The sequence below is a fragment of the Octopus bimaculoides genome, chromosome 1 (genome assembly GCF_046866305.1).
Source record: "Octopus bimaculoides isolate indiv1 chromosome 1, ASM4686630v1, whole genome shotgun sequence".
Lineage (NCBI taxonomy): Eukaryota > Metazoa > Mollusca > Cephalopoda > Octopoda > Octopodidae > Octopus > Octopus bimaculoides.
The window spans coordinates 88,937,702-88,962,701 of NC_142928.1; the positions used below are offsets into that span (position 1 = coordinate 88,937,702).

General features: G+C 36.5%; 1 protein-coding gene across 5 annotated transcripts in view; it reads left to right on the plus strand.

The window, feature by feature from the left end:
- LOC106874019 (CDP-diacylglycerol--glycerol-3-phosphate 3-phosphatidyltransferase, mitochondrial) overlaps nucleotides 1–25,000 on the plus strand; it is a 288,304-nt gene that overhangs the window by 178,763 nt on the left and 84,541 nt on the right. For all 5 annotated transcript variants that reach the window (XM_014921577.3, XM_014921579.3, XM_089353670.1 and 2 more), the window contains exons 3-4: nucleotides 1,498–1,575; nucleotides 3,485–3,771. In XM_014921577.3, the coding sequence (XP_014777063.2) occupies nucleotides 1,498–1,575; nucleotides 3,485–3,771 (365 nt within the window). The remainder of the gene's footprint in view (nucleotides 1–1,497; nucleotides 1,576–3,484; nucleotides 3,772–25,000) is intronic.

The following is a 25,000-nucleotide window of genomic DNA, read 5'->3' on the forward strand; positions in this document are numbered from 1 at the left end:
TCCACTTCATGCACTAGGCTTACTGCCCACTCCCCAATCCTGTCCTTGGCCCTGTGCCACTGTATCATTGCTCTCCGCTAGCTTCTGACCTGTATGTTCCACCCATGCCCTGTCTCACTGTATCATTGCTGTGTATTCCATCAGCCTGTGTTTTCCACCCACACATAACAAGAAAACTTTTCACACACCCGACACCAACAAACCAATCTACATCTCTACATCACTTCTCTTCCTCATATTTCCTCCTTCATACACTATGTCTACCTCTCACTCCCCAATCCTGTCCTCGTGGCTCTGTTCCTCTGTATCATTGCTATCTGGTAGGACCCCCCTCCCCCCACCGACTATATATATCCAGGTTTTCACTACTCACTTCCACCCTCTCCTGCACTCTCTAATCATACTTCTTTTGCAATATCCTGCCACTTGTATTATGACCTTTGAACCTCAAGGGCCACCATCTATATCTCTCTCTTCCTTTACTCAACCATCCCATTTATAATTTGATCCCTGTTTCTTGTGAGTATGCCCGGCACTTTGCAACCATCTCTATCCTGCTGTCTCCCACTCCCTCTCTCTCCTTCTCCTGCACTTCTCTCAGGTTGGGTAACCACATATTTCCTTTGTGGCAGTGCACCTGTTTCTGTCTTCATTCCAGATCTGTCTGTCTGTCTCTCACTAGGTAACCTTGTACCTCCTCTACAGCAAGACACCTGTTTCTGTCTCTCTGCCTTGCTTTCATCATCTGACACAAGAGCACCTCCTCCAATGTCCCCTTCCCTCTCTAAAGGTTTTTGTCTTGCAAGTACTTGGTGACCCTGTCAGTGCAGGTGCTACTTAAAAGCACCCAGCTCACACTGTAAAGTGGTTGGCATTTGGAAGGGCATCCAGCTGTAAAAACCTTGCCAAAACTGACCTTGCCTATGCTTGTGCTATGTAAAAAGCACTAAGTCCACTCTGCTGAGTGGATGGTGCTAGGAAGGGCATCCAGTTGTAAAAGTCCTATCAAAACAGTTACAGATATCTGGTGCAGGCTTCTGCTTGGCCGGCTCTTGTCAAACCATCCCACTCATGCCAGCATGGAAGGCGGACGTTAAACGATGATGATGATGATGATGATATAAGGATTTAATAAGTACCTTTCATGACACTCAACTCTTGAGTCTTTGTCGTAATTTTCTGTCATTTAAAAAATAAATACATATATGTCTTTATATATATATGTGTGTGTGTATTCATGTAGAGCTCATTCACATGGCTCTAAAAGTCATCTTTTCATTTTCTAAAGTGAAAACGATCCAACTGTATCTTTAAAAATACTTTTTACCTGTATTTTCTTCAATGTTTACAATATGTTAGAATTAAATCTTCATTTTTCATCTGTTCATGTTCATGTCCTTTTTTTTTATTGACTGAAAAATTGTTAAAATATTCTAAAAATTTTGCACTTATCAGATTTCAATGATGTAAATTTTTCTGTTACTTTGCCTTCTGCAGCTAAAAGCCAGGAAATCTCGCAAGCGAATTATTATGGCTTCTTTATATCTTGGAACTGGCACTTTGGAGCAAGAGCTGGTATGTGTTTTTTCTTGATGATTCTTCGATCATAATTTATTCTAATGAGCATGAAGGCAAGAAATAGACTTTCACTTCCAATTTCTAATTTGTGATTATCAAGAAAACATTTTCAACAAAACAAAAGAAATTTAGAGGAATAGTTCTATCTGGTAAGGTTAGAAAGATTTTAGAAAGACTAGTGATTTTTAGAATTCTTACAAGAACAATCCTCAACCTAGTCATATGACATTTAAAGTGACTGTTAGTGAAGGTGTGTAACTCAGTCATTAGGATGTTTGGCTCATGATCATAAGGCTGTGAGTTCAATTCCTGGTGGCACATTGTGTCCTTCAGCAAGACACTTTATTTCGCATTGCTCCTGTTCACTCAGCTGGCAAAAGTGAATTGTACCGGAAATTCAAAGAGCCAGGCTTGTCACACTCTGTGATAAAGTTATTTTATTAAATTCTTCATTTATTACCAAAATTAATTAAAACAAAGACAGTGTATTTTAACTGGAATTTAGTAACGAAAAGGTTAAAGGAGGAAAGAGTTGGGTCCCTGGTCTTTGTATCTTCTCCAAGATGTTCATCTTGAATAACCAAAAGTTGATGAATACAAGCGAAATATGGTGAGGAGGGAATTCAGGGTAGCCAACACTCTGGAGAGATAGGATGGAGGAAAGTTGTTAGTGTGTAGCTTCCACTGGGCAACTTTTTCTTTTTATATTATCTGATTATCAGTGGCACCAAATGTAAGAAATGATATAATAAGGGATCTTAGTGTCCCAGCTAGATGCCTGGTCCAAATGCTTGCAACTCTGCTGAAGGCACCCACAGTCCAGGAAATGGTATTATAGTGGGGTATTTGACATACAGGGTTTACATGCCAAAATTCAGTTTATTAAAGTATCTTTTATCTTTTATCATTTAATTGTTTCAGTCATTAGAATGTGGCCATGCTGGGGCACCACCTTGAATGGTTTTAATCTAACAGATTAACCCCAGTACTTATTTCATCAAAGTTTGGTACTTATTTTATTAGCCTTTTTTGTTGACATGCAACGTTACAAGGACGTAAACAAACCGACACTGGTTGTCACATAGTGACTGGGGAAAAACACAAACACAAAAGCACTTACACCCCCCCCACATTCACACATGTACACGCACACACAAGCATATGCAATAGGCTTCCACGCAGTTTCCTTCTACCAAATTCACTCACAAGGTCTTGGTCAGTCTGGCTGCACAGTGGAACTGAACCTGAAATCAAGTGGTTGCAAAGTGAGTTCCTTGTCCACTCAGCCATGCCTGTGCCTATTATATCGGTATATTATATCTATATATTTAAAACATGTCTTTTGATGATATACAGATTTATTGCTTTTTTTATTGATTACACTGTGTAACATGATTTTTGTCCCTGGGTAGCAACTGCTATTTCCTATTTGCTTACTCCGAGAAAGTATGAAAAATGGCTAATATTTCCTTCAGACGTTGCTTTTATTACATTTATTCAAACTCCAAAGAATCCCTCTCAACACATGGCTATGATGCTCTCTGCTCATGATTAGAGATGCACGTAATTATCAGCCACTAAGAGACATGCTCAAGTGGTTAAGGTCAAGCGACTGACAAACAAATCTGTGGTATTGAGTAGAATATTTGCTATGATGATATTTCTGCTTTAGCACCTCAGCACAAAATCTATCTGAAATGTAATGGAAAAACATTGATGTCCAGGTGACAAAAGCGAAGTTTGAAGGGAATAGTAGTAATTTCCTTTGATTTCTAGACAGAAGCAAATTAGAAATAATACTTACTGACCAAAGACAAAGAAAAATTAAAAAAATTTTTTTACACAGTGTTGTCATTTCCTTGTGTTTTTTCTTGAATTTATTTCTAATCTTGATTATCTATTTCAGGTTGATTCTTTAAATGAGGCCTGTCGCCAATCACTTGCTGAGGGAAATAAAGACTTTGATGTTCACATTTTGCTCGATTACACTCGTGGTCGAAGGGGTTCAGAGAACTCCTGCACTATTCTCCAACCTGTTTTAAGTGCCTATCCCCAAAATGCAAGACTCTCATTATTCCATACTCCTGATCTTCGAGGAATTTTGAAGAAGATTATGCCCAACCGTTACAATGAAACCATTGGATTACATCATATGAAAGTTTATTTATTTGACGATAGTTTAATTATCAGTGGGTAAGTAATTGTTTTTATATGTTTTTCTTGTTTCCATTTATAGGCACAAATGTGTTTATAGGTGCAGATGTAGCTGAGTGGTAAAAAGCTTGATTCAAACCACATGGTTTTAGGTTCAGTCCTATTGTGTGGCACCTTGGGCAAGTGTCTTATACTGTAGCCTTGGGCTGACCAAAACCCTGCAAGTGGATTTGGTGGACAGTAACTGAAATAAACTCATTGTATGTGTGCGTGCATGTGCATGCATGTGTGTGTGTGTGAGTGTGTGTGTGTGTGTGTGTGTGTGTTTGTGTGTGTGTGTGTACATATATATAAAAGAGACACCCTTTGGTCATGAATGACCATGGGATTGCACTTAGAAAGTTACCCTCTAAGGCACAAGTCTGGGCAAGGTTGTTTATGGAAGACCAGCAGTCACCCGTGCATACCAGCCTCCCCTCTCCACACCACTGATGTTATCCAAAGGAAAAGCAAAGACCGATACAGTTTGGCACCAGCGATGTCACAACTCATTCCTACAGCTGAGTAAACTGGAGCGATGTGAAGTAAAAGTGTCTTGCTCAAGAACACAACCCACAGCCTGGTCCGAGAATTGAACTCATACCTCATGATTGTGAGCCTGATGCTCTAACCATGAGCCATATATATATATATATATATTTGTCTGTCCGTGCTTGTGTGTGCATGTGTGTGTGTGTGTTGTGTGTGTGTTGTGTGTGTGTGTTTGTGCACACGCCTTGATATCAATGATAGTTGTAAATGAGAGTCACCATCATGCAAGTGATATCTTTTGTTTCCAATCTTTTGTGAAACATTGTCTGGTCATGGGGAAATATTACTTTGTCTGGAAGCAGGTGAGAGTTGGCAACAGGAAGAGCATCTGACCATGGAAACTTTGCCTCAACAAAATTCCATCTGACCCATGAAACCATGGAAAAATGGATGTTAAAACGACGACGATTTAATTTAAAAAAAGAAGTTTTCAGATCAGTTTTATTATAAGGTCATGTAAAGCAATATAAAGTTTATCGCCAGTTCTTGAAAATTCCTAATTAAGTCAGATATTTGCATTTGCATTAAATGCAATTTCTTAATTTTTTTTTTTTTGTTTATTACCTCCACCTTAGCCCAAGCAGAGTTATTGTTTTCAGTTGTGTTTGTTTGTCTGTGGCCAAGATATCTCAAGAACTGCTGGATGGATTCAGGTGAAACTTTCAGGGATGTTTGGCCTCATAATTGGCATGAACTGATTACATTTTAGGATTGATCTGGTACTGGACAAGGATTCTGGATTATTTTTCCTGTTTTTTGACTTAATTTTTGAGAGTGGCTGGGTTCATTTTTAGCTTTCTTATCTGTGAGAGCAGTCGAGCTTATTTCAGATATTCTCATTTTAAAAATCATCTCTGGCTAATCGTTGAGAGGATGTTGGTGTTGCCTTGGCAGAGGTTTGCGCTCTGTGAGTGCTCTTGTTTTATTTTTAAAAAAATCTTTTTACCTTTTTACTTGTTTCAGTCTTTGAACTGTGGCCATGCTGGGACATTGCCTTGAAGGGTTTTAGTTGAATGAAGCAACCCCAGTACTGTTTTTTTCAAAGCCTGATATTTATTTTATCAGTCTCTTTTGCGAAACTGGAGACATAAACAAACCAGCACCAGTTGTCAAGTAGTGGTGGGTGACATAACACAAACAAAAAGATATACACACACACGTGCACACACACACACACACACACACACACACACACACACACGTAATGTGTATACATATATATATAGATATAGATATAGATATAGATATAGATATATAGATATAGGTACATACACACAAACACACACACGACAAGCTTCTTCCATTTTCTGCCTTGCAAATCCACTCACAAGTCTTTGATCAGTCCAAGCCTAAAGTAGAAGGTGCCATACAGTGGAACTGATCTCAAGACCACATGATTGGGAAGTCAGCTTGTAAACTACACACACATACCTACACCTAATATCTTAAAATCTAAATTTTTCTTTAGTTTACTAATTTTTTTAACTGTTTTTTTTTTATTATTCTAGTAATCTAATTCTCTTAGAAACACCAGTTTTTGTGTAGACTTTCAGATAAAGTGACTAAAGTTTCCATTTCTTAGCTATGAATTATTTGAAATTGCTCTCATTTTTGTAATAAAGTAGAATATTCAATATTCTCAAATTCTCATCTGCAACTGTTTTCCTAATTGTCAATGTTTTGATAAAATCTCAAAGCAGTTTTATCATTCCCAACAATTAATCAGTTTTGATTAGTGTGTCTTCATTGCTCAATTTACTGAAGCTTCTCATTATTTAGCACATTGTCAATTTACTGAAGCTTCTCATTATTTAGCACATTGTCAATTTACTGATTCAGTTCTGTCTTGAACAATGAGATTACATAGTCTTGGCTGCAACTTTATTGGCTACAGCTTAAAAATATAAATTTGATTTAAGTTTCAGCTTTTTTCTTACATCACCATCATCCTTTATCATCCACTTTTCTATGCTTGCATAGGTAAGCTGAAAATTGTTGAGGCAGATTTTCACCAACCCTCACCTGTTTCTAATCAGGATAATATTTGTCCATGGCTTGATGTGTCTTCCATGGAAGCTTGTATGACGGTAATGCTCATTTATGGCTGTCACGACAAGGATACGCATGAACACAAACACTCACCCACATATCTAGACACATACACACACACACACACACACACACACACACACACACACATACATGCATATATACAAAACATTTTATTTCACATTGCTCCATTTCACTCAGCTGCAGAAATGAATTGTGACATCACTGGTTCCAAGTTGTATTGGCCTTTGCCTTTCCCTTGGATAACATTGGTGGTGTGGAGAGGGGAAGCTGGTATGCGTGGGCGACTGCCGGTCTTCTATAAGCAACCTTGCCCTGACTTGTACCTTGGAGGGAAACTTTCTAGGTTCAATCCCATTGTCATTCATGACCAAAGAGGATCTTTATATATATATATATATATATATATATATATATATATATATATATATATATATATATATGTGTGATAAGCTTCTTTCAGTTTCCATCTATCAACTCCACTCAAAAGGTCTTGGTTGGCCCAGGGTTATAGTAGCAGACACTTGTCCAAGGTGCCACAACCACATGGATGTAAATCAAGCTTCTCACACAATCACACCTGCACCTTACTTTGGGGAAAGATGTGAACATCACAACATCCTACTAGCTTTTTTCTAAAAACAATAATGAAACTTGATATAGTTTAGGTAAAAAGTCTTTATTTCACTTCTTGAATTATTTTTACTGTCTTCATATGGGACTTATAATCTCATGATATATAGTTTTGTCTAAACCATTTGTTCTCATTTATGGTTATAATTATATTACACTGACCCTTAGGACATGAATATCTTTAATATTTTCTGAACCAAAAGAGAAACATTGACTTTCACATTTACTGATGATATTTACCTGCCCTGTGGCAAGTTATATCATTTTTATAGTAACTCCTTGCTGGTTTTATGCTGTGAAACTGAGAAACCAATTTGATCTATCTTAATATTTGAGTTATGCATGCAGTTTTGGAAAATTACATGTGCACAAAAAACAAAAGCAAAAAAAAATCGGTCAAAGAAAAATACAATTTTTCCATATAGAAAATAGACAAAAGTTACTCTATTTACTGTCAACACTCTGCAGACCTGCTTAATTCAAGAGCAGAAGCTTATAAACTAATAGAATATGGAATTTGTTTCCTTATAGATTATGTCCAGTTTCTCCAAGGCATATGGTAACCTGAAAATATAGATAGCTATACATGTAAGTTGTCAGATGTTATTTTTAGAATTTCTCTTTGGCTCTTGTTAATGACATTTCTTTAATCTAAATACAATATGTCTTTCCTCTTTGGACTGGACATCTAGCAAGAGGGACTGAGATCCATTGATGCATTGATTGCTTGCTTGCTGCTCTTGCAGGGACCACTATCCTGAGATAGTGGTCCCAGAGATGGAGCATAGAGTTGACCAAGACCACCAGTGCTCTCCATCAATTTCCATTATATTTTCTTATGCATGTGCCTTATGTGAGCTTCTCAAAACCCTGTGCACTGTAGGGACTAGGTATGAACTAGAGAGAAGATACAAGTGTATGCACCAACTAGTAGGGCAGCCTCATATTGTGGAAAGCTTCTGCAGGGAAAGCTTTCCTTTTAAGGATAGTGTGCTGTGATTTGAGGGAGATTTGGATGCTGTTTTCACAGCTTAAACAAACATGTGGAATTCCCTCATTGGCTCATATGGCTAAAAGTACAATTAGCTGTAAATAACTGCAGTCTTGATGGATTTATACTAACCCTAGTTTCATGATATTAAGCAGACATTTTAACTATCTTTGTAATAAAATACAGCATAGTATTGGTATTACTCCAGATAATCTTATACCTAATTCTAACAGCTAGGTGAAATGAGGTACATCAACATGTACCTCAGTACATACATAAAAAGTTTTATTATCCCAAAACACTACTACCTGGCTATTTGGTGCCGTTAGTGGATTACACTCTGTTGTAAGCATTTGGACTGAGAATAATTCCTCCCTTCTTCCCATTAGCCACAGAAACCTTTCAAAGGGTCATGGACACCACTCTTCCTTCTCTGGTTAATCCAGAAAAAAAGAAGAAAAGAAAAAAGAAAAAGAAAATGAAAAACCATGCCTGGTGTAGATTTGAACTCAAGACTGAGAGTTAATTATCTACTCAAATATATTGACACTAAATCAGTAGAAGGATTCTGAATGAATTTGAACTACAATAATAATTAATAACATAGGAGAAATTATTAAACCAAGAACTTCCTGTAAGATACTTAATGAAATTAAGTAATTTTTTTCACTTACTTTGAAGTCTTATTCATGTTACCTTATTTGTTGGCATAAAAGGCACAGAGACATTTTAGACGCACCCTAATTTCAGCAGTGCATATCCAGGAAAAAAAGATTCTTGTACATTAAACCATGTAACATAAGCCCAGCTTCTCAAAAAAGACTGAGGGTGATTTTTTTTTTAGGCATTTTTTGAAAAACAAAATGGATCTCTTTGGTTACTATTTTGTTCTGGTGGATCCCCATAGCCATTTGATGTTTAAAAACTAGTTTTATAAAAACTTCTTTCAAAATTCTTGTTTTGTTTTTCATTCATTAACTTGTTTAAGTTGAACTATCTAAAATATTAGAGAAAGAAATCCAGTTGTTTCTTGAAATACAAACCAATACATACATCTAAATCAAAATTTTTTCAAGGGCCCTTAGAATACTATTGTGGATCCCCAATTTACTATTTTCTTATGTGGACCCCCCAAAATCTTATATGGACCCTCAGGGGCCATGTAGACCCAGTTGAGAACCACTAAAATATAGTATTCTTTAAATATAAAATTTATGCTGTCCATGTTTTTAGCAGGCATTACAGCTTTAGGTACCAACCAAAGAGAAACTTCAGAGTTTATTCCTTCAACTCGACTTTTTGGACTCGCTAGAAATAGCAGTCAGATCCTCATTATATCATGTTTTACTCACTTGAGAAAGACAAGACAATGTCCTCTTGGATTTATAAAAAGATGTGATGTTATGGCTAAAATGCTCATTCTGCTCAATCAGGGCTGACCTAGAGCTATACAACAACAGTCACCATCACCTTGCTTTTTAGTAGTCATATGCTCCAGTAATCAATTTTAATGTATCACATGTGAACATAGCAGGTCTGGTACCCATCCCCAGCAGTTAAGAGAACTTGAGGATATTATTTTGTGACATTATGTGGTTGATGGGTCCCAGTGCTTATCTCCAGCTCTTATAGCATTCAGCTGTTGAGAGGCAAGCCTTTCCTCGGATAAGATGCCAGTCTATTATTACAGGAAATTTATTCCTTGCTATCAGAAATAAACTTACCTCTGTAAGCAAAAGAAGGTCCATGACCAAATTGTTAGAATTCATAGTGTTGTGGTTGATTAGTGATAAACTTTTACTACCCTGTGCTGTTGTTCACAGCTCAGTTAACTGAATCATTAGACTGTTCTTTTATTCTTCTATTTGTTTTAGTCATTTGACTGCGGTTATGCTGGCCTTAAAGGGTTTTAGTCAAAGAAATCAACCCTAGGATTTATTCTTTGTAAGCCAAATACTTATTCTCTTTTGCCGAATTGCTAAGTTACAGGGACATCAACACACCAATATTGGTTTTCAAGCTATAGTGGGGGAACAAACATAGACACAAGTACACACAACATGTATATATGCTATGATGGGCTTCTTTTAGTTTCTGCCTACCAAATACACTCACAAGGCTTTGGTTGACCTGAGGCTATAGTAGAAGACACTTACACAAGGTGCCAAGCAGTGGGACTGAACCCAGAACCATATGGTTGGGAAGCAAGCTTCTTAGCACACAGCAATGCCTGCACCTGTTATTTTTTTTAATGAAATTTTTATTTAGCAACATATTTTTACAAGAAGTAAAGAAGGAAAAAAAAATTAAAAGGATAAAAGAATAAATTATAGAGAAAAAAATCCTAGAATTACTCCAACAAGGGAGCAAGGAAAAAAATGGTGGGGATTAAGCAACAATAGGAGGGAGTAACAGTGTGTACACCTCAGTCCAAATGATGTGTTCAGCCACATCTCATGGACACACTTGCAAAGACATTGCTTCAGAAGATGTATGTGTGCTTGTGTTTGTTCCTTGACACACTGCTTAACTACCAGTGTAACCACTAAGCTACAGGGACAGACAAAGTTTGTTTATGTCCTTGTAACTTAGTGGTTCAGCAAAAGAGACCAACAGAATAAGTACCAGACTTAAAAATAAGCACTGGGGTTGATTTGTTCAACTAAATCTTTCAAGGTAGTGCACTACCATGGCTACAGTCCAATGAAAGTAACAAGTAAAAGATAAAAGATAGCTCTAATTTATGGAATATCTATATTCTTTTGTTGTTATATTTGTGTGCAAGAAGATTCTTTGGAAACTGCTATAGGGATAGTACATAATGTGTAATGTTAAAGGTAGAATGTGAACTCCTGACTATTTGGCTGTATGTTAGTTAGGTATGCTAGCAACTTGGGTGAACTGAAGAATTTATAATTAGTCCTTTTAAGACACACGGTTTTTTGGTATATCTCTTTCTCTTTTCTCTTTTACTTGTTTCAGTCATTTGACTGCGGCCATGCTGGAGCACCACCTTTAGTCGAGAAAATCGACTCCAGGACTTATTCTTTGTAAGCCTAGTACTTATTCTATCGGTCTCTTTTTGCCGAACCGCTAAGTTATGGGGACATAAACACACCAGCATCGGTTGTCAAGCAATGGTGGGGGGACAAACACAGACACACAAACACACATACATATATATATATATATATATATATATATATATATAAGACAGGCTTCTTTCAGTTTCCATCTACCAAATCCACTCACAAGGCTTTGGTCAGCCCGAGGCTGTAGTAAAAGACACTTGCCCAAGGTGCCACGCAGTGGAAATGAACTTGGAACCATGTGGTTGGTAAGCAAGCTACTTACCACACAGCCACTCCTGCACCTATGTAGCCAAAAATGTCAAAATTTTTTTTCTATTGAGTTATGTCCACTGAAAGACAATCTCTGATTAGTTATTACACTTCATAACCAACCATTGACAACATTTGTTCCATCGAGCTGTTGAATCCACCTTAAAAACCTTTCAGCTTGTATTGCTTAGGCTGATCATTCAGCCTGGGTGTCCCAAAAGGGTTAAACTTTCCTATCTGGAGATATTCTAGCCTGCATTAGATTTGAACTTGTGACCTATGGATTGGAAATCTAATGTAAGCAATTTGCCAGTTTCACACCTTCTTACAATCTTTTACACAGAGACTTATCTACTGAAGTTAGGTGAGCCATGAGAGTAGATTAAATTTTAACAAAGGTACTGTTGCTGTTGTTTAACTCCAGGTCAACTCTGAGCAAGTAGATCTATGATCAAAAGTATTCTAACCATGGCCATCATAACTTTTACTTTTCAGATGCATTATCTAATGTGTCCTACATTTTTCCAAGATGATAGTTGTGTGATTTGAGAGAGAGATTTGGCTGCTATTTCTAGCAGATCAAAGAAACATGTAGAGGCTCCTTCCTTGGCATGGGTGTACATTCAAGAATGACCTACTAATACCTTTCTACACCTATTTCTATCTATACTATATTTCACACACTGTATGCATTCATGCTGTATTCTGTTATGAAACCTTTTATACTTATTCATGAGCTGATGGGGTAAAGGTTTACATTAGTATAATGTTCAGCCCCTGTTTCGGTTGCTGCAGTAGTACATTGCTTTAAGGCAGAATTTCTCCAGGAGACAGTCAATAAGTACTGTGGTTCTTTACACTCGGCTGACATCCAATACTTAAATGTGAAACTTGTATTCATATTAAATATACTTTGTAGAGAGACTCCTGGTAAAAAGTCAGGGTATGAAAGCTATCAAAGGTATCAAGTTTCACCAAAATAGTTATGGGTGTTACAATGTTGTTTATATTATCCCCCTTTTTGCAGTGGAGTCTCACTGAAATAAAAAGAGATCTCAAAATAGGGAGCCGGCTGTATGTACTCGTTAGAATTTTCAGAGAATTTTTGTTCATCAATAAACAACAGGAAAGTTGGGGAAACTGTTCTTAATGAATGTTTTGCAAAGTCAAGTAACATGAGGAAGAAATTTCTTCAATAAACACCCAGCTATAGGTGCAGATGTGGCTATGCGGTAAGAAGTTTGCTTTCCAACCACATGGTTCTAGGTTCAGTTCCACTGCTTGATACTTTGAACAAGTGTCTTTTACTACAGCTCCAGACCCACTAGTCTTGTGAGTGGATTGGGTACATGGAAACTGAAAGAAACTCATCATAAATGTGTGTGTGTGCATGTGTGTGTGTGTGTGTGTGTGCATATGTGTGCCTATGTTTGTACCCCCAGCACCGTTTGACATTGGTATTGATTTGTTTATGTCCTCCATAGCATAGCAGTCCAGCAAAAAGATACTGACAGAATAAGTACTAGGCTTTAAAAAAAATTAATACTGGTCAATTTCTTCAACTAAGTCCTACAAAGTAGTACCCCAGTATGGCTGCAGTCCAATGAGTGAAAGTGAAAGATAAACAAGAGCACTCAGAGAGCACAAACCTCTGCCAAGGCAACACCAACGTTCTCTCAACAATTAGCCGGAGATGATTTTAAAAATGAGAATATCTGAAATAAACTCAACTGCTCTCATAAACAAGAATCCTAAAAATGAACCTGACTGCTCTCAAAAATTAAGTGAAAAAAACGGAAAAATAATCCAGAATCATTGTCCAGTACCGGATCGATCCCAAAATCTAATCAGTTTGTGCCAGTCATGAGGCAAAACATCCCTGAAAGTTTCATCTGAATCCATCCAATGGTTTTTGAGATATCTTGTCCATGGACAAGCAAACAAACATGACTGAAAACAATACCTCCACCTTCGCTAAGGCAGAGACAAAAATATGCTATCAATATTTTTCTACCCCCAATCTATCTACTTGGTGCCATCAGAAAACATCACTCTCTGTAGATGAGTATTATCCCAAAATGTTAAACTTTTCTTCCTCTCCCAGAAAACCAATTTCTTCCACTTTTGAGCTGTTTATATTCAGTAATTGCTGACATACACTGTCAGATTATATTGTTTTATTTGCAGTGCCAGACCAGATATCTGGCAAGCTTAAGACTGGAAGTACACTGAATTTCTAGATTTTTCTGGTTTTCTAAAAGCAGCCTAAATATATCTTCTTTCATCTTTTACTTGTTTCAGTAAGAAGAATTTTTAGTTGAATGAATCGATCCCAGTACTTATTTTTTTAAAGCCCAGAACTTATTCTATCAGTCACTTTTGCTGAACTACAAAGTTACAGGGACATACCAACACTGGTTGTCAAGTAGTGATGAGGGACAAGCGCATGCATGCGAGCGCGTGTGCGCGCACACACACACACACACACACACACACAAAACGGGCTTCTTCTAGCTTCCATCTACCAAAACCACCCACAAAGCTTTGTTTGGGTTAATCTGAGGCTATAGTAGAAGACACTTCTTCAAGGTGCCACAGTGGGGCTGAACTCAGAACCATGTGGTTGGGAAGCAAGCTTCTTACCACATAGCCACACTTGCGTCTATATACGTAAAATATAAAATAACTATGGAAAGTAAAGAACCAAATTGCAATTAACTGGTTGAAATTAATACATTTCTAAAATAGCTCTGTTGAAATTTATTAGTCCACTTAAAATTCATAAAACATATCATACTCTACCATATATACAGTAAAATGATTATAAGAGGAAAATAAAATGAAGAAAAGTAAAGAACATGATTAGGCGCAGGAGTGGCTGTGTGGTAAGTAGCTTGCTTACCAACCACATGGTTCTGGGTTCATCCCCACTGCGTGGCACCTTTGGCAAGTGTCTTCTACTATAGCCTCAAGCCGACCAAAACCTTGTGAGTAGATTTGGTAGACGGAAACTGAAAGAAGCCCGTCATATATATGTATATATATATATATATATATGTGTGTGTGTGTGTATGTGTTTGTGTCAGTGTTTGTTCCCCAACATCGCTTGACAACTGATGCTGGTGTGTTTACGTCCCCGTAACTTAGCAGTTCGGCAAAAGAGATCGATAGAATAAGTACTAGGCTTCCAAAGAATAAGTCCTGGAGTCGATTTGCTTGACTAAAAAAGGCAGTGCTCCAGCATGGCCGCAGTCAAATGTCTGAAACAAGTAAAAGAGTATACAGGTACAAATTAATACGCTTCTAAAGCAGTGTATGTTTAAAAGCTTTATCAATTCACATAAAGAAGCAAAGAACAAAACCATTTTTAATATGCTGTATGCAAAGAACCCAACATCAGAAACTGGGTTTGTTTAATCAATATAGTGTATTACAATGCAATCCACAATATTCCTGGATTTCTGGAGATTCCAGATTTCTAGAAGCTAGGTAAGGGGTTTAGTATTGTAGTATTATTTTTTACAAAGTTGCATTATTGAAGACTAGGCTTTGGTATTTGCGTATGCCAGGTATGTGGCGTTAATGTCTCCTAATTACCTTTCTGCTCTTCTCACATAGTCTTCCTTTTTTTTTTTTGTAGATAGTTAAGTGTTATTTAAGAGGAAATTTGTTTGATTTTTCTAGCCTCTTCAGTGATCACACTGGCTCATACAATTGACAGTTGTGCGTCTCTGTGTTTGACATTACTAACATCACAAAAAATGGTAAAGAAGAGGTGATTACTGGTGCATGTGCACACACACACACACGCACACACACACACAGAGGCATGAGCACGTGTACTCTCTCTCTCTCCCCCTCCTCTCTCCCTCCTCTCTCCCTCCTCTCTCCCTCTCTCTCCCTCCTCTCTCCCTCCTCTCTCCCCTCCTCTCTCCCTCCTCTCTCCCTTTCTCTTTTGATTGGTAATGTGGGGTGCTTACATATTTAATATAGTGAGCCAAAACAATCGTAATTGATTAAACTTGCATCCATTGTAAGAAAACCCTGTCATTATTTTAATGATTAACTCTAGTCAAGGAAGGCATGGGAGACAATTTCTAGAATATAAATAAATTAAAATTAATTAAAACTAGAACGCAGAATAGCGAGCCTGATCTTTGGCATTTTCTCACAGGCAAATAAAAAATACATGTTTTATAGATTGTAGAGGGGTTTCATTAGTTTGCTTGGTTGTTTCTGAAGATTCTTCATCAAACTGGCAAGGTGCTGGCTGCTATTTATTTTTAATTTGGCATAGTTTTCTTCCTGATATCAGGAAGTTGCAGTGATAAAATTATGTTATTAAATCAGCTTTATATCCTTTAACAAAATTTGGCACTCAGCTTTCAGCAGGAAGCTGTCTGGCACTTGTTCTGTAGAATTTTCTCATTTGTTGCATTGGAAACATGCCTGGTTTGTCTTATATGCCGAATAATCCATTGGCAGTTTTTATTTATTTGAAAAATACTTATTGTTGTTTATAAGAGTCTGAATTCTGGCATAATGATTAAAGATAGTTACCTTTACCTGCCAAAAATGTCAAAGGTTTTCACTTTGCCAATAACACATTAGATTGGAGCCTTAGGTACATATCAGCGAAGTTTCTTCCTTGCTGCTCTGTTTACTTTAGATGAAACTTGTTGAAAAGAGATGCCACTTTCACCAGTTAAGCACAGTTGCACACAATCATTCGTGTGAACAAGCAAATGTAAAATTACCTTCCTTCTTTAATTCATGGAAATGTAAGATTTTTCACGACTATCTATTAATGCAAATATCTTTTATTATCTGTTACTTGTTTTCGTTATTTCACTGTGAACATGCTGGGGCACTGCCTTGAAAGGTTTAATCAAACAAATCAACTCCAGTACTTCCTGTTTGTTTTTTCTTAAGTCTGGTACTTATTCTATCTGTCTCTTTTGCTGAACTGCTCTGTTACAGGAATGTAAACAAACCAATACCGGTTTTCAGGCTGCAAGGGAACAAACATAATACATATACATGCATGCACACACACACACACACGTTCTCTCTCTCTCTCTCTCTCTCCCCCTCCCTCTCTCTCTCACTCTCTCTCCGTTTACACATAGTTTCTGTCTACCAAGTTCACTCACAAGGCATTGGTTGACCCACAGCTACAGTAGAATACACTTGCCCAAGGTGCTGTGCAATGGGACTGAACCTTTAAACTATTTGGTTGCAAAGTTAGCTTCTTAACCACACAGCCATTAAAAATATATAATGATAGGTGTATGCTTGTAATTATGGTAATGGGTGAGACGCCGTTGGCAATGAGCATGGCGACTGTTAAATGTCTAAAATAAAGTCATTGAAGTTATGTTGAGCAGATGGGGGAATAAACGTTTAGCAAATTAATGAGACATTCATCTTCAAAGGAAAATATACTTTTAACATTGGATGTCTGTTAATATTTTCCAGATAAATATAATAATAATGAATAACTGAGTGAGTTATATATTTCATATTTCTTCGTCTTCTGTAATAATAATAATAATAATAATAATAATAATAATAATAATAATAATAATAATAATAATAATAATAATCTTTTCTACTAAAGGCACAAGGCCTGAGATTTGGAGAGAGGGAACTGATCGATTTCATTGATCTCCAGTGTTGTACTGGTACTTAATTTATTGATCCTGAAAAGACAACGATAATAATTCTTGAAATTTGTGGGAGGCCTGAATTTTGTGGAGAGGGGGCTAGTTGATTACATCGACCCCAGTACTCAATAAGTGCTTATTTTATTAACTCCAGACGGATGAAAGACAAAATGACCACATTGGAATTTGAACTCAGAACATAAAGATGGAGAAAATGCTACTAAGCATTTTGTCTGGCATGTAAACAATTCTGTCAGCTTGCAGCTTTCTCAACAAAAACAACAATAACAATAGCAACAACAATAATGGTTTCAACTTTTGGCACAAAGCTGAATGTGTAAACTGAGAGAGAAAGAGAGAGAGAGAGAGATGTGTGTGTGTGTTATGCTTGTTCCCTTGCAGCTTGAAAACTGGTATTGGTTTGTTTACATTCCTGTAACTGAGCAGTTCAGCAAAAGAGACAGATAGAATAAGTACCAGACTTAAGAAAAAACAAACAAGAAGTACTGGAGTTGATTTGTTTGATTAAACCTTTCAAGGCAGTGCCCCAGCATGTTCACAGTGAAATAATGAAAACAAGTAACAGATAATAAAAGATATTTGCATTAATAGATAGTCGTGAAAAATCTTACATTTCCATGAATTAAAGAAGGAAGGTAATTTTACATTTGCTTGTTCACACGAATGATTGTGTGCAACTGTGCTTAACTGGTGAAAGTGGCATCTCTTTTCAACAAGTTTCATCTAAAGTAAACAGAGCAGCAAGGAAGAAACTTTGCTGATATGTACCTAAGGCTCCAATCTAATGTGTTATTGGCAAAGTGAAAACCTTTGACATTTTTGGCAGGTAAAGGTAACTACCTTTAATCATTTTGCCAGAATTCAGACTCTTATAAACAACAATAGGTATTTTTCAAATAAATAAAAACTGCCAATGGATTATTCGGCATATAAGACAAACCAGGCATGTTTCGGGGTGGGGGTGGACTAGTCAATTACATTGACCCCAGTGCTCAGCTGGTACTCATTTTATTGACCTTGAAAGGATGAAAGGCAAAGTCAATCTCAAACAGAATTTGAACTCAGAATGTAAAAATGAACAAAATGCTGCTAAACATTTTGTTTGGCATGCTAATGATTCAGCCAGCTCGCTGCCTTAACAACAACAATAATAATCCTTTTTGCTAAAGGCACAAGGTGTGAAATTTAGGGGAGGGGGATAGTCGATTACACTGACCCCAGTACTCAACTGGTACTTAATTTATTGACTCTGAAAGGATGAAAGCAAAGTTAACCTTGGCAGAATTTGAACTCAGAATGTAAAGACAGATGAAATGCCACTAAGCATTTTGCCTGGTGCATTAACAATTCTGCCTGCTCACCACCTTTAACAACAACAGCAACAACAACAACAACAACAACAACAATAATAACTGTCACTTTTATCTCAAAAGCATTCTCAAATTTTTTAGTTTCAAGTGTATTTTCCTTACAGTATCTCCCCATCACCACCATCACCTACATCTTCTTCTCTCCTGCTGCTTTGTTTAACTGACTTGTTTCGTGTATTTTAAACATGATGAATGAGTCTGATATGTTATATCTAGCATTAATGCTTTTAATATCAACACACCAGAGACCACCTTTGGTTTTGCAACACAAAGTTAACCCTAATGCTTAGTTTAAAGTCTTCATAATCAAATTTAAAACCTCTTGTCATAATTTTATGTTTAAGAATATCTTATTCTTTTATGTTCCAATGACAAAATAATCATTATAATGACAAAATTAATCATTTTACTAAATCTTCCAAAGTATTGCTTGCCAAATTAATTGAAACACATAGGGTTATTGTTTCAATAAAGATCATCATCATTGTTGTTTGAATGTCCTCATGACTATGCTTGTAAGGATCCTTTTGGTCATGGATGACCATGGGATTGTACTGGCTCAGTGGTTAGAGCATCAGGCTCACAATCATGTAGTGAGTTTGATACCTGGACTGAGCTGTGTGTTGTGTGCATGAGCAAGACACTTTATTTCACATTGCTCCAGTTCACTCAGCTGCAGAAATGAGTTGTGACGTCACTGGTGCCAAAGTGTATCGGCCTTTGCCTTTCCCTTGGATAACATCAGTAGTGTGAAGAGGGGAGACTGGAATGCATGGGCGACTGCTGGTCTTCCATAAACAACCTTGCCTGGACTTGTGCCTCAGAGGGTAACTTTCTAGGTGCAATCCCATGGTCATTCATGACTGAAGGGGGTCTTAACCTTAACCATGCTTGTATGGGTTGGATGGAGTTTATTGAGGCAAATTTTTCTACATGCAGATACCTTTCCTGTTGTCAACCATCACCTGTTTCCAAGGAAGGTAATATTTCCTCTTGGCCAGACACGGTTCACACAGAATATTGGAAAAGGATAACACTGCTTGTATGACGGTGGTACTCATTTACAACTATCAGCTATGAGGCTTGCATGAGAAGAGGATATGGATAGAAGAAGAGGTTCTTGAGATTTGAAAAGAAGAAAAAACTTGGAAGAAAATCATTCAGTATGTCATCAGGTGGGCTGAGGTGCAGTGGGAATGATAATGACAGGGTGGTGTATATGTAAATGGATGTTATACTGCAAATGTTACTTGAGTCTTGACGAATGTGAAATTGGCTGGTGAAATTTCTTTTTCACCATAAATCATTATCAAATTATGCACATCATAAGTAGATGATGGGGATGTTAATGATGATGGTGGTGGTGACAGCAGGGATAATCACAGTCTTGAATGCTCAGAATCTTACCCTGCTCATTATAACAATATTTTTTTTTTTTTGCTAGGAATAAGGTTGTTTTTATTTTTAAAAAGAGGAGTACTGTTGACTGAATTGATGCTTTTATAATGCTGGTCTTGTGCCAAAATTAGGAATCAATATCATTATCATCATCATCATTATTATTATTATTGAGTGACACTGGGGTAAAAGTGACACTGGGGTAAAATATACGAAGCCCATTATACCCATCATGACTACCTGTCTGATAAGGGTACACCAGGCACATGTATAATAATGTATTATTATTATTATTATTATTATTATTATTATTATTATTATTATTATCAGTTATTATTTTATTGAGTTGGGAGAGATAGTAAAGTGAGATTTAACTGAGGATACAGGATACAAAATCTGTTGCCTGTTGTTTAACACCACCACTTGGCCCTTAGATTCCTTTAACAGAGCCTATCTGTTATAAGGTCTTCAGCTGGATTTCCAGTCTGAAGATAACTTTCTCCTTTCCTCTTGCCAGTCACAGAAGCTTTATAAAAGTTTTATGTTCACTGCCCCTTCTTCACTGACTAAACCAAAAAAAAAGAAAGGAAAAAGGTCCCCAGCTATGCCATCTTAATGTTATCAAAGGATAGTAAGAAAAGACAGCAGAGAGAGCAAGGTGGGGGTGGGGAGAAGCTTCCAGTAAAACAACCAATAAGATCATTATTGATTCAGATTGTCATATATAATGGTAACTTCTAATTAGGAAATTCAGCAAAGGAGTTTCCATGACAAATCCTGTGCGTATCACCCTCCTTACTGTTTCTCTTCTAGAATAAATAAAAGGCCGTCTGTGCCTTATAGTATGACTCTCCAAAGGAAACTCAGTGTTTTTTACTCTTGGGCTTTAAATGTCTTCCTCAAGCTATTGTTATGCTTAGTGGAAGAATATGTTGAATATGTATGAGCTCTCTTTCAGTGTTGGTTACATTAAAACAAGCAAAAGCAAGAAAAGAAAAATTTTGCATCAAAGAGGACAAGAAACATGATGGACGAAATCTGTAAATATAATTGGAAATATTTTAGACTCAGAATAATAATTCCATTTGGGTCAAGTATTTGCATAAAAGAGTGCTAAATCAAGCTCATTCTCATTTGGTATGCTATTGATCAAACTTCTCTTCATTTTTACAAAGTGATAGTCTAGAAAAAATAATAGATCCCAGATGTATAGCAGATAATTGATAGAATTTTGGTTTTAAGACTATTGATTCTGAAATGAAGAACGAGGAATTTTAACAAGAATTGACATTTTATCAGTTCATCATTTTCTTCCAGTCAAATAAATTCAAATGGAAATTAAGGGGAGCAAAATAATAATAATAATAATAATAATAATAATAATAATAATAACAATAACAATAATAATAATAATGATAATAATAATAATAATGATAATAATAATAATGATAATTAATGATGATAATAATAATAATAATAGTAATAATAATAATAATAATAATAATAATAATAATAATGATAATAATAATGATGATGATGATGATGATGATGATGATGATGATGATGATGATGATAATTCTTTCTACTATAGGCACAAGGCCTGAAATTTGGGGGAGGGGACTAGTCGATTACATTGACCTCAGTGTTTGACTGGTACTTTCTATTAACCTTGAAAGGCAAAGTTGACCTTGGCAACATTTTGCCTGGCATGCTAATGATTTAGCCAGCTCACCACCTTGCTAATAGTAATAATAATCCTTTCTACTAAAGCCACAAGGCCTGAAATTTTTGGGTAGGGGACTAGTCAATTACATTAACCCCAGTGTTTCACTGGTACTTAATTTATCAATCCTGAAAGGATGAAAGGCAATGTCCACCTTAGTGGAATTTGAATTCAGAACATAAAGATGGACAAAATACCACTAAGCATTTCACCCAGCATGCTAATGATTCTGCCAGTTTGTGACCTTAATAATAATGATGATGATGATGATGGTGGTGGTGGTGATGGTGATGGTGATGGTGATGATGATGATGATTATGATGATTCCTAATTTTGGCACAAGGCCAGCAATTTTGAGTGGCGGAAGCAAGATGATTATATTGATTCTCAGTACTTAACTGGTACATTATTTTGTTGACCCCCACAAGGATGGAAAGCAAAATTGACTGCGATAGGATTTGAACTCAGAATGAAAAGAGTCAGAAGAAAAGCTGCTAAACTTGCCACCTTAATAATAATAATAATAATAATAATAATAATAATAATAATAATAATAATAATAATAATAAGCCTCCCCACCAGAAATTACCAAAAACATATAATGAAAAGAAACATAACAAGTAACTGCAGAATATGTGGCGATGGACAAGAAACAATAAATCATATATCTGGCTGCCCAGTCCTGGCTAAGAAGGAATATATTCATAGACATGACAGAGCTGGGACCTATATACACTGGAAGCTATGCCAACACTATGGAATAACAACAGAAAAAAGATGGTATAAACACACGCCAGAAAAGGTCACAGAAAATGAGAAAGCAACCATACTCTGGGATATGCCAATATACACAGATAGAGAAATTAAGGCCAATAGACCAGATATAGTTGTCAAAGATCATGTAGGAAAAAAATGCTTTCTAATTGATGTATCAATACCAGCAGATGACAATGTTTCCCTAAAAGAAATGGAGAAACTTTCAAAATACAAAGACCTGGAAATAGAGGTAACTCGAATGTGGAATCTAAAAACAGAAACAATTCCTATCATTAGTAGGTGCATTAGGTATAATAAAAAAATATTCAGACAAATACATAACAAAAACACCAGGACTTACAAATATATATAACATACGGAAAATTGCACTACTGGGCACTGCACACATCCTACGCAAAACACTTTCAATACAGTAACCATAAGAGCATCACAGCAAACCATAGCACATACCCAAGGCACACAGAGTTGCGTTCGGTAGTGAAGTGAAAGCACGTTATGAAAATAAAACTACTGAAAAAATGATAATAATAATAATTTTCTTAAATATGAAATTGCCTTGCTATGGAAAATGAAGGAGATGAAAATGGTCTGTGTGAACATAAAGTTGGTAGAATATTTTGGGTGGATGTGACTGATTTAAATGCTCAAGGTTTAAAGCAATTTATCCAAAATATTATAGTGAATCCATGATTTATCTTTTATCTTTTACTGTTTACTTGTTTTAGTCATCAGACTGTGGCCATGCTGGGGCACCACCTTGGAGAATTTTAATGCAATAAACTGACCCCAATACTTTTAATTTTTTTAAGCCTGGTACTTATTCTGTCATTCTCTTTTGCTGAACCACTAAGTAACAAGGATGTAAACACACTAACACTAGTTGTCAAGTGATGGTGGGACACACACACACACAGAGGGCGGGTTTCTATCAGTTTCCACCGACCAAATCCACTCACAAGGCTTTGGTTGGCCTGAGGGTGTAGTAGAAGACACTTGCCTAAGGTGCCACTCAGTGGAACCGAATACAGAACCATGTGATTAGGAAGGAAACTTCTTACCACACAGCCACACTTATCCAGGTATGGTTGGGTACTACTGCAAGTAATTTATGTATTTTGGTTTGTTGTCGTTGTTTAGTCCAAAACAGACCTACAATCGCTCAAGTATGACATCCTATATTTCTGTATATCTAAGGCCTTTTCAGTCCAATATATTATTTTCTTTTTAAGAACGTGAAGTATGATTTAAAGGAGCCTTGGCTGCTACTTCTAACAGATCAAGCAACCAAGCAGCTCATTAGCTCGTTACTAGTGCTTTATCAACTGAAGGGATGAAAGGTAAATACATCCATGACAGGATCTGAGCTTAGAACAATTGGAATGAAAATAAACAGTGCAGCACTTCAAATCATGTTTATGCCAACATAGTTGCCCTTCTCAAATTGCTCATTGTATGTTCGCAGGGGGAGTTTCTTTGTGAACATTGTTCATTAGCTTTGAGCCTGACATATGGGTTGTAGGTCTTCATTGCTCTCATTGATTATATGTATATCTCTCAAGTACTCAAGGATAACAGGTGGATCTATGATAACATTTCAATAGTTAGCCTTATCTCACACCATATAGTTTACTCTCACTCTCTCTTCCCCCCCCCCTCTCTCTTTCCTTCTCTTTCTTGCTCATCTTTTATCCCACCAACAGCTGGTGTTTGATTGCCATGAAGAAGTTCTACACCCACACTTCTCTTATTTCTCAGTGAAAGTGATGGTGTTGGTGGAAGTGTGTGTGTGTGTGTGTGTAGGGTGTGTGTGTGTGTAGTGTGTGTGTGTGCTAGAGTTGGGGCTTCTTAGTGTGTGTGCATATTTTATCTGAAAGATTTCTAGTTTACTAGAAAAGCAATAAGACTTTTGTAAGCCAGTTAGGAAGAATAATAGCGGTTTTGAGTTTCTTACCAATATACTGCATGATTTATTTATAATCTGATTCTTGGATTCTTGTTCCGATACTACTGTTAGTTATGTTTTTATCTTTTCTTGATAAAGAAAAAAAAATTTTTTATTATGATAAAAAAAATAAAAACCACTTGTGAATTTTGTATAAGAAAAAGAAAATGTGAATGGAACTAAATAGATTGATTTGCTGATAAAGTGGGGAAAAAAGGTCACTGGAGAAGATGAAGATTGAGTTTTTAGATAGAAGAGAATGAGAATGTGATAAAGTCAGTGAGATAGGAAAAGTGGAACTGACAAAATAGATACTGGGGAGGTGAACGATGGTTAAAGAGGCAGCAGAAAATTGAATATTTGTTGAAGTAAGCAAAATGTTGGGTTTAGGATTAATTTTTTTGTCAATGTTTTTGAGAAAAGAAAATCATTTCTGGCATTTTATAATTAGATAAAACTTTCAGAATTGTGATTTACTTATTATTTTCTAGTTGTTTTGATAACACTGTGTACCACGACTTTTGTCCTTGGGTAGCAATTATTATTTCTTATTTGCTTACCTCTAGGAAGTATGAAAAATGGCTAATATTTCCTTCAAATTTTGCTTTTGTTATATTTACTCAAACCTCAAAGAATCCCTCTCAACATATGGCTATAATGTTCCCCCACTACTCCTCATCATCATCAGAAGTGCACATATTGTTCAGCAACTCAGCGCTGAATCTGTTTGAAATGTAATGGAAAA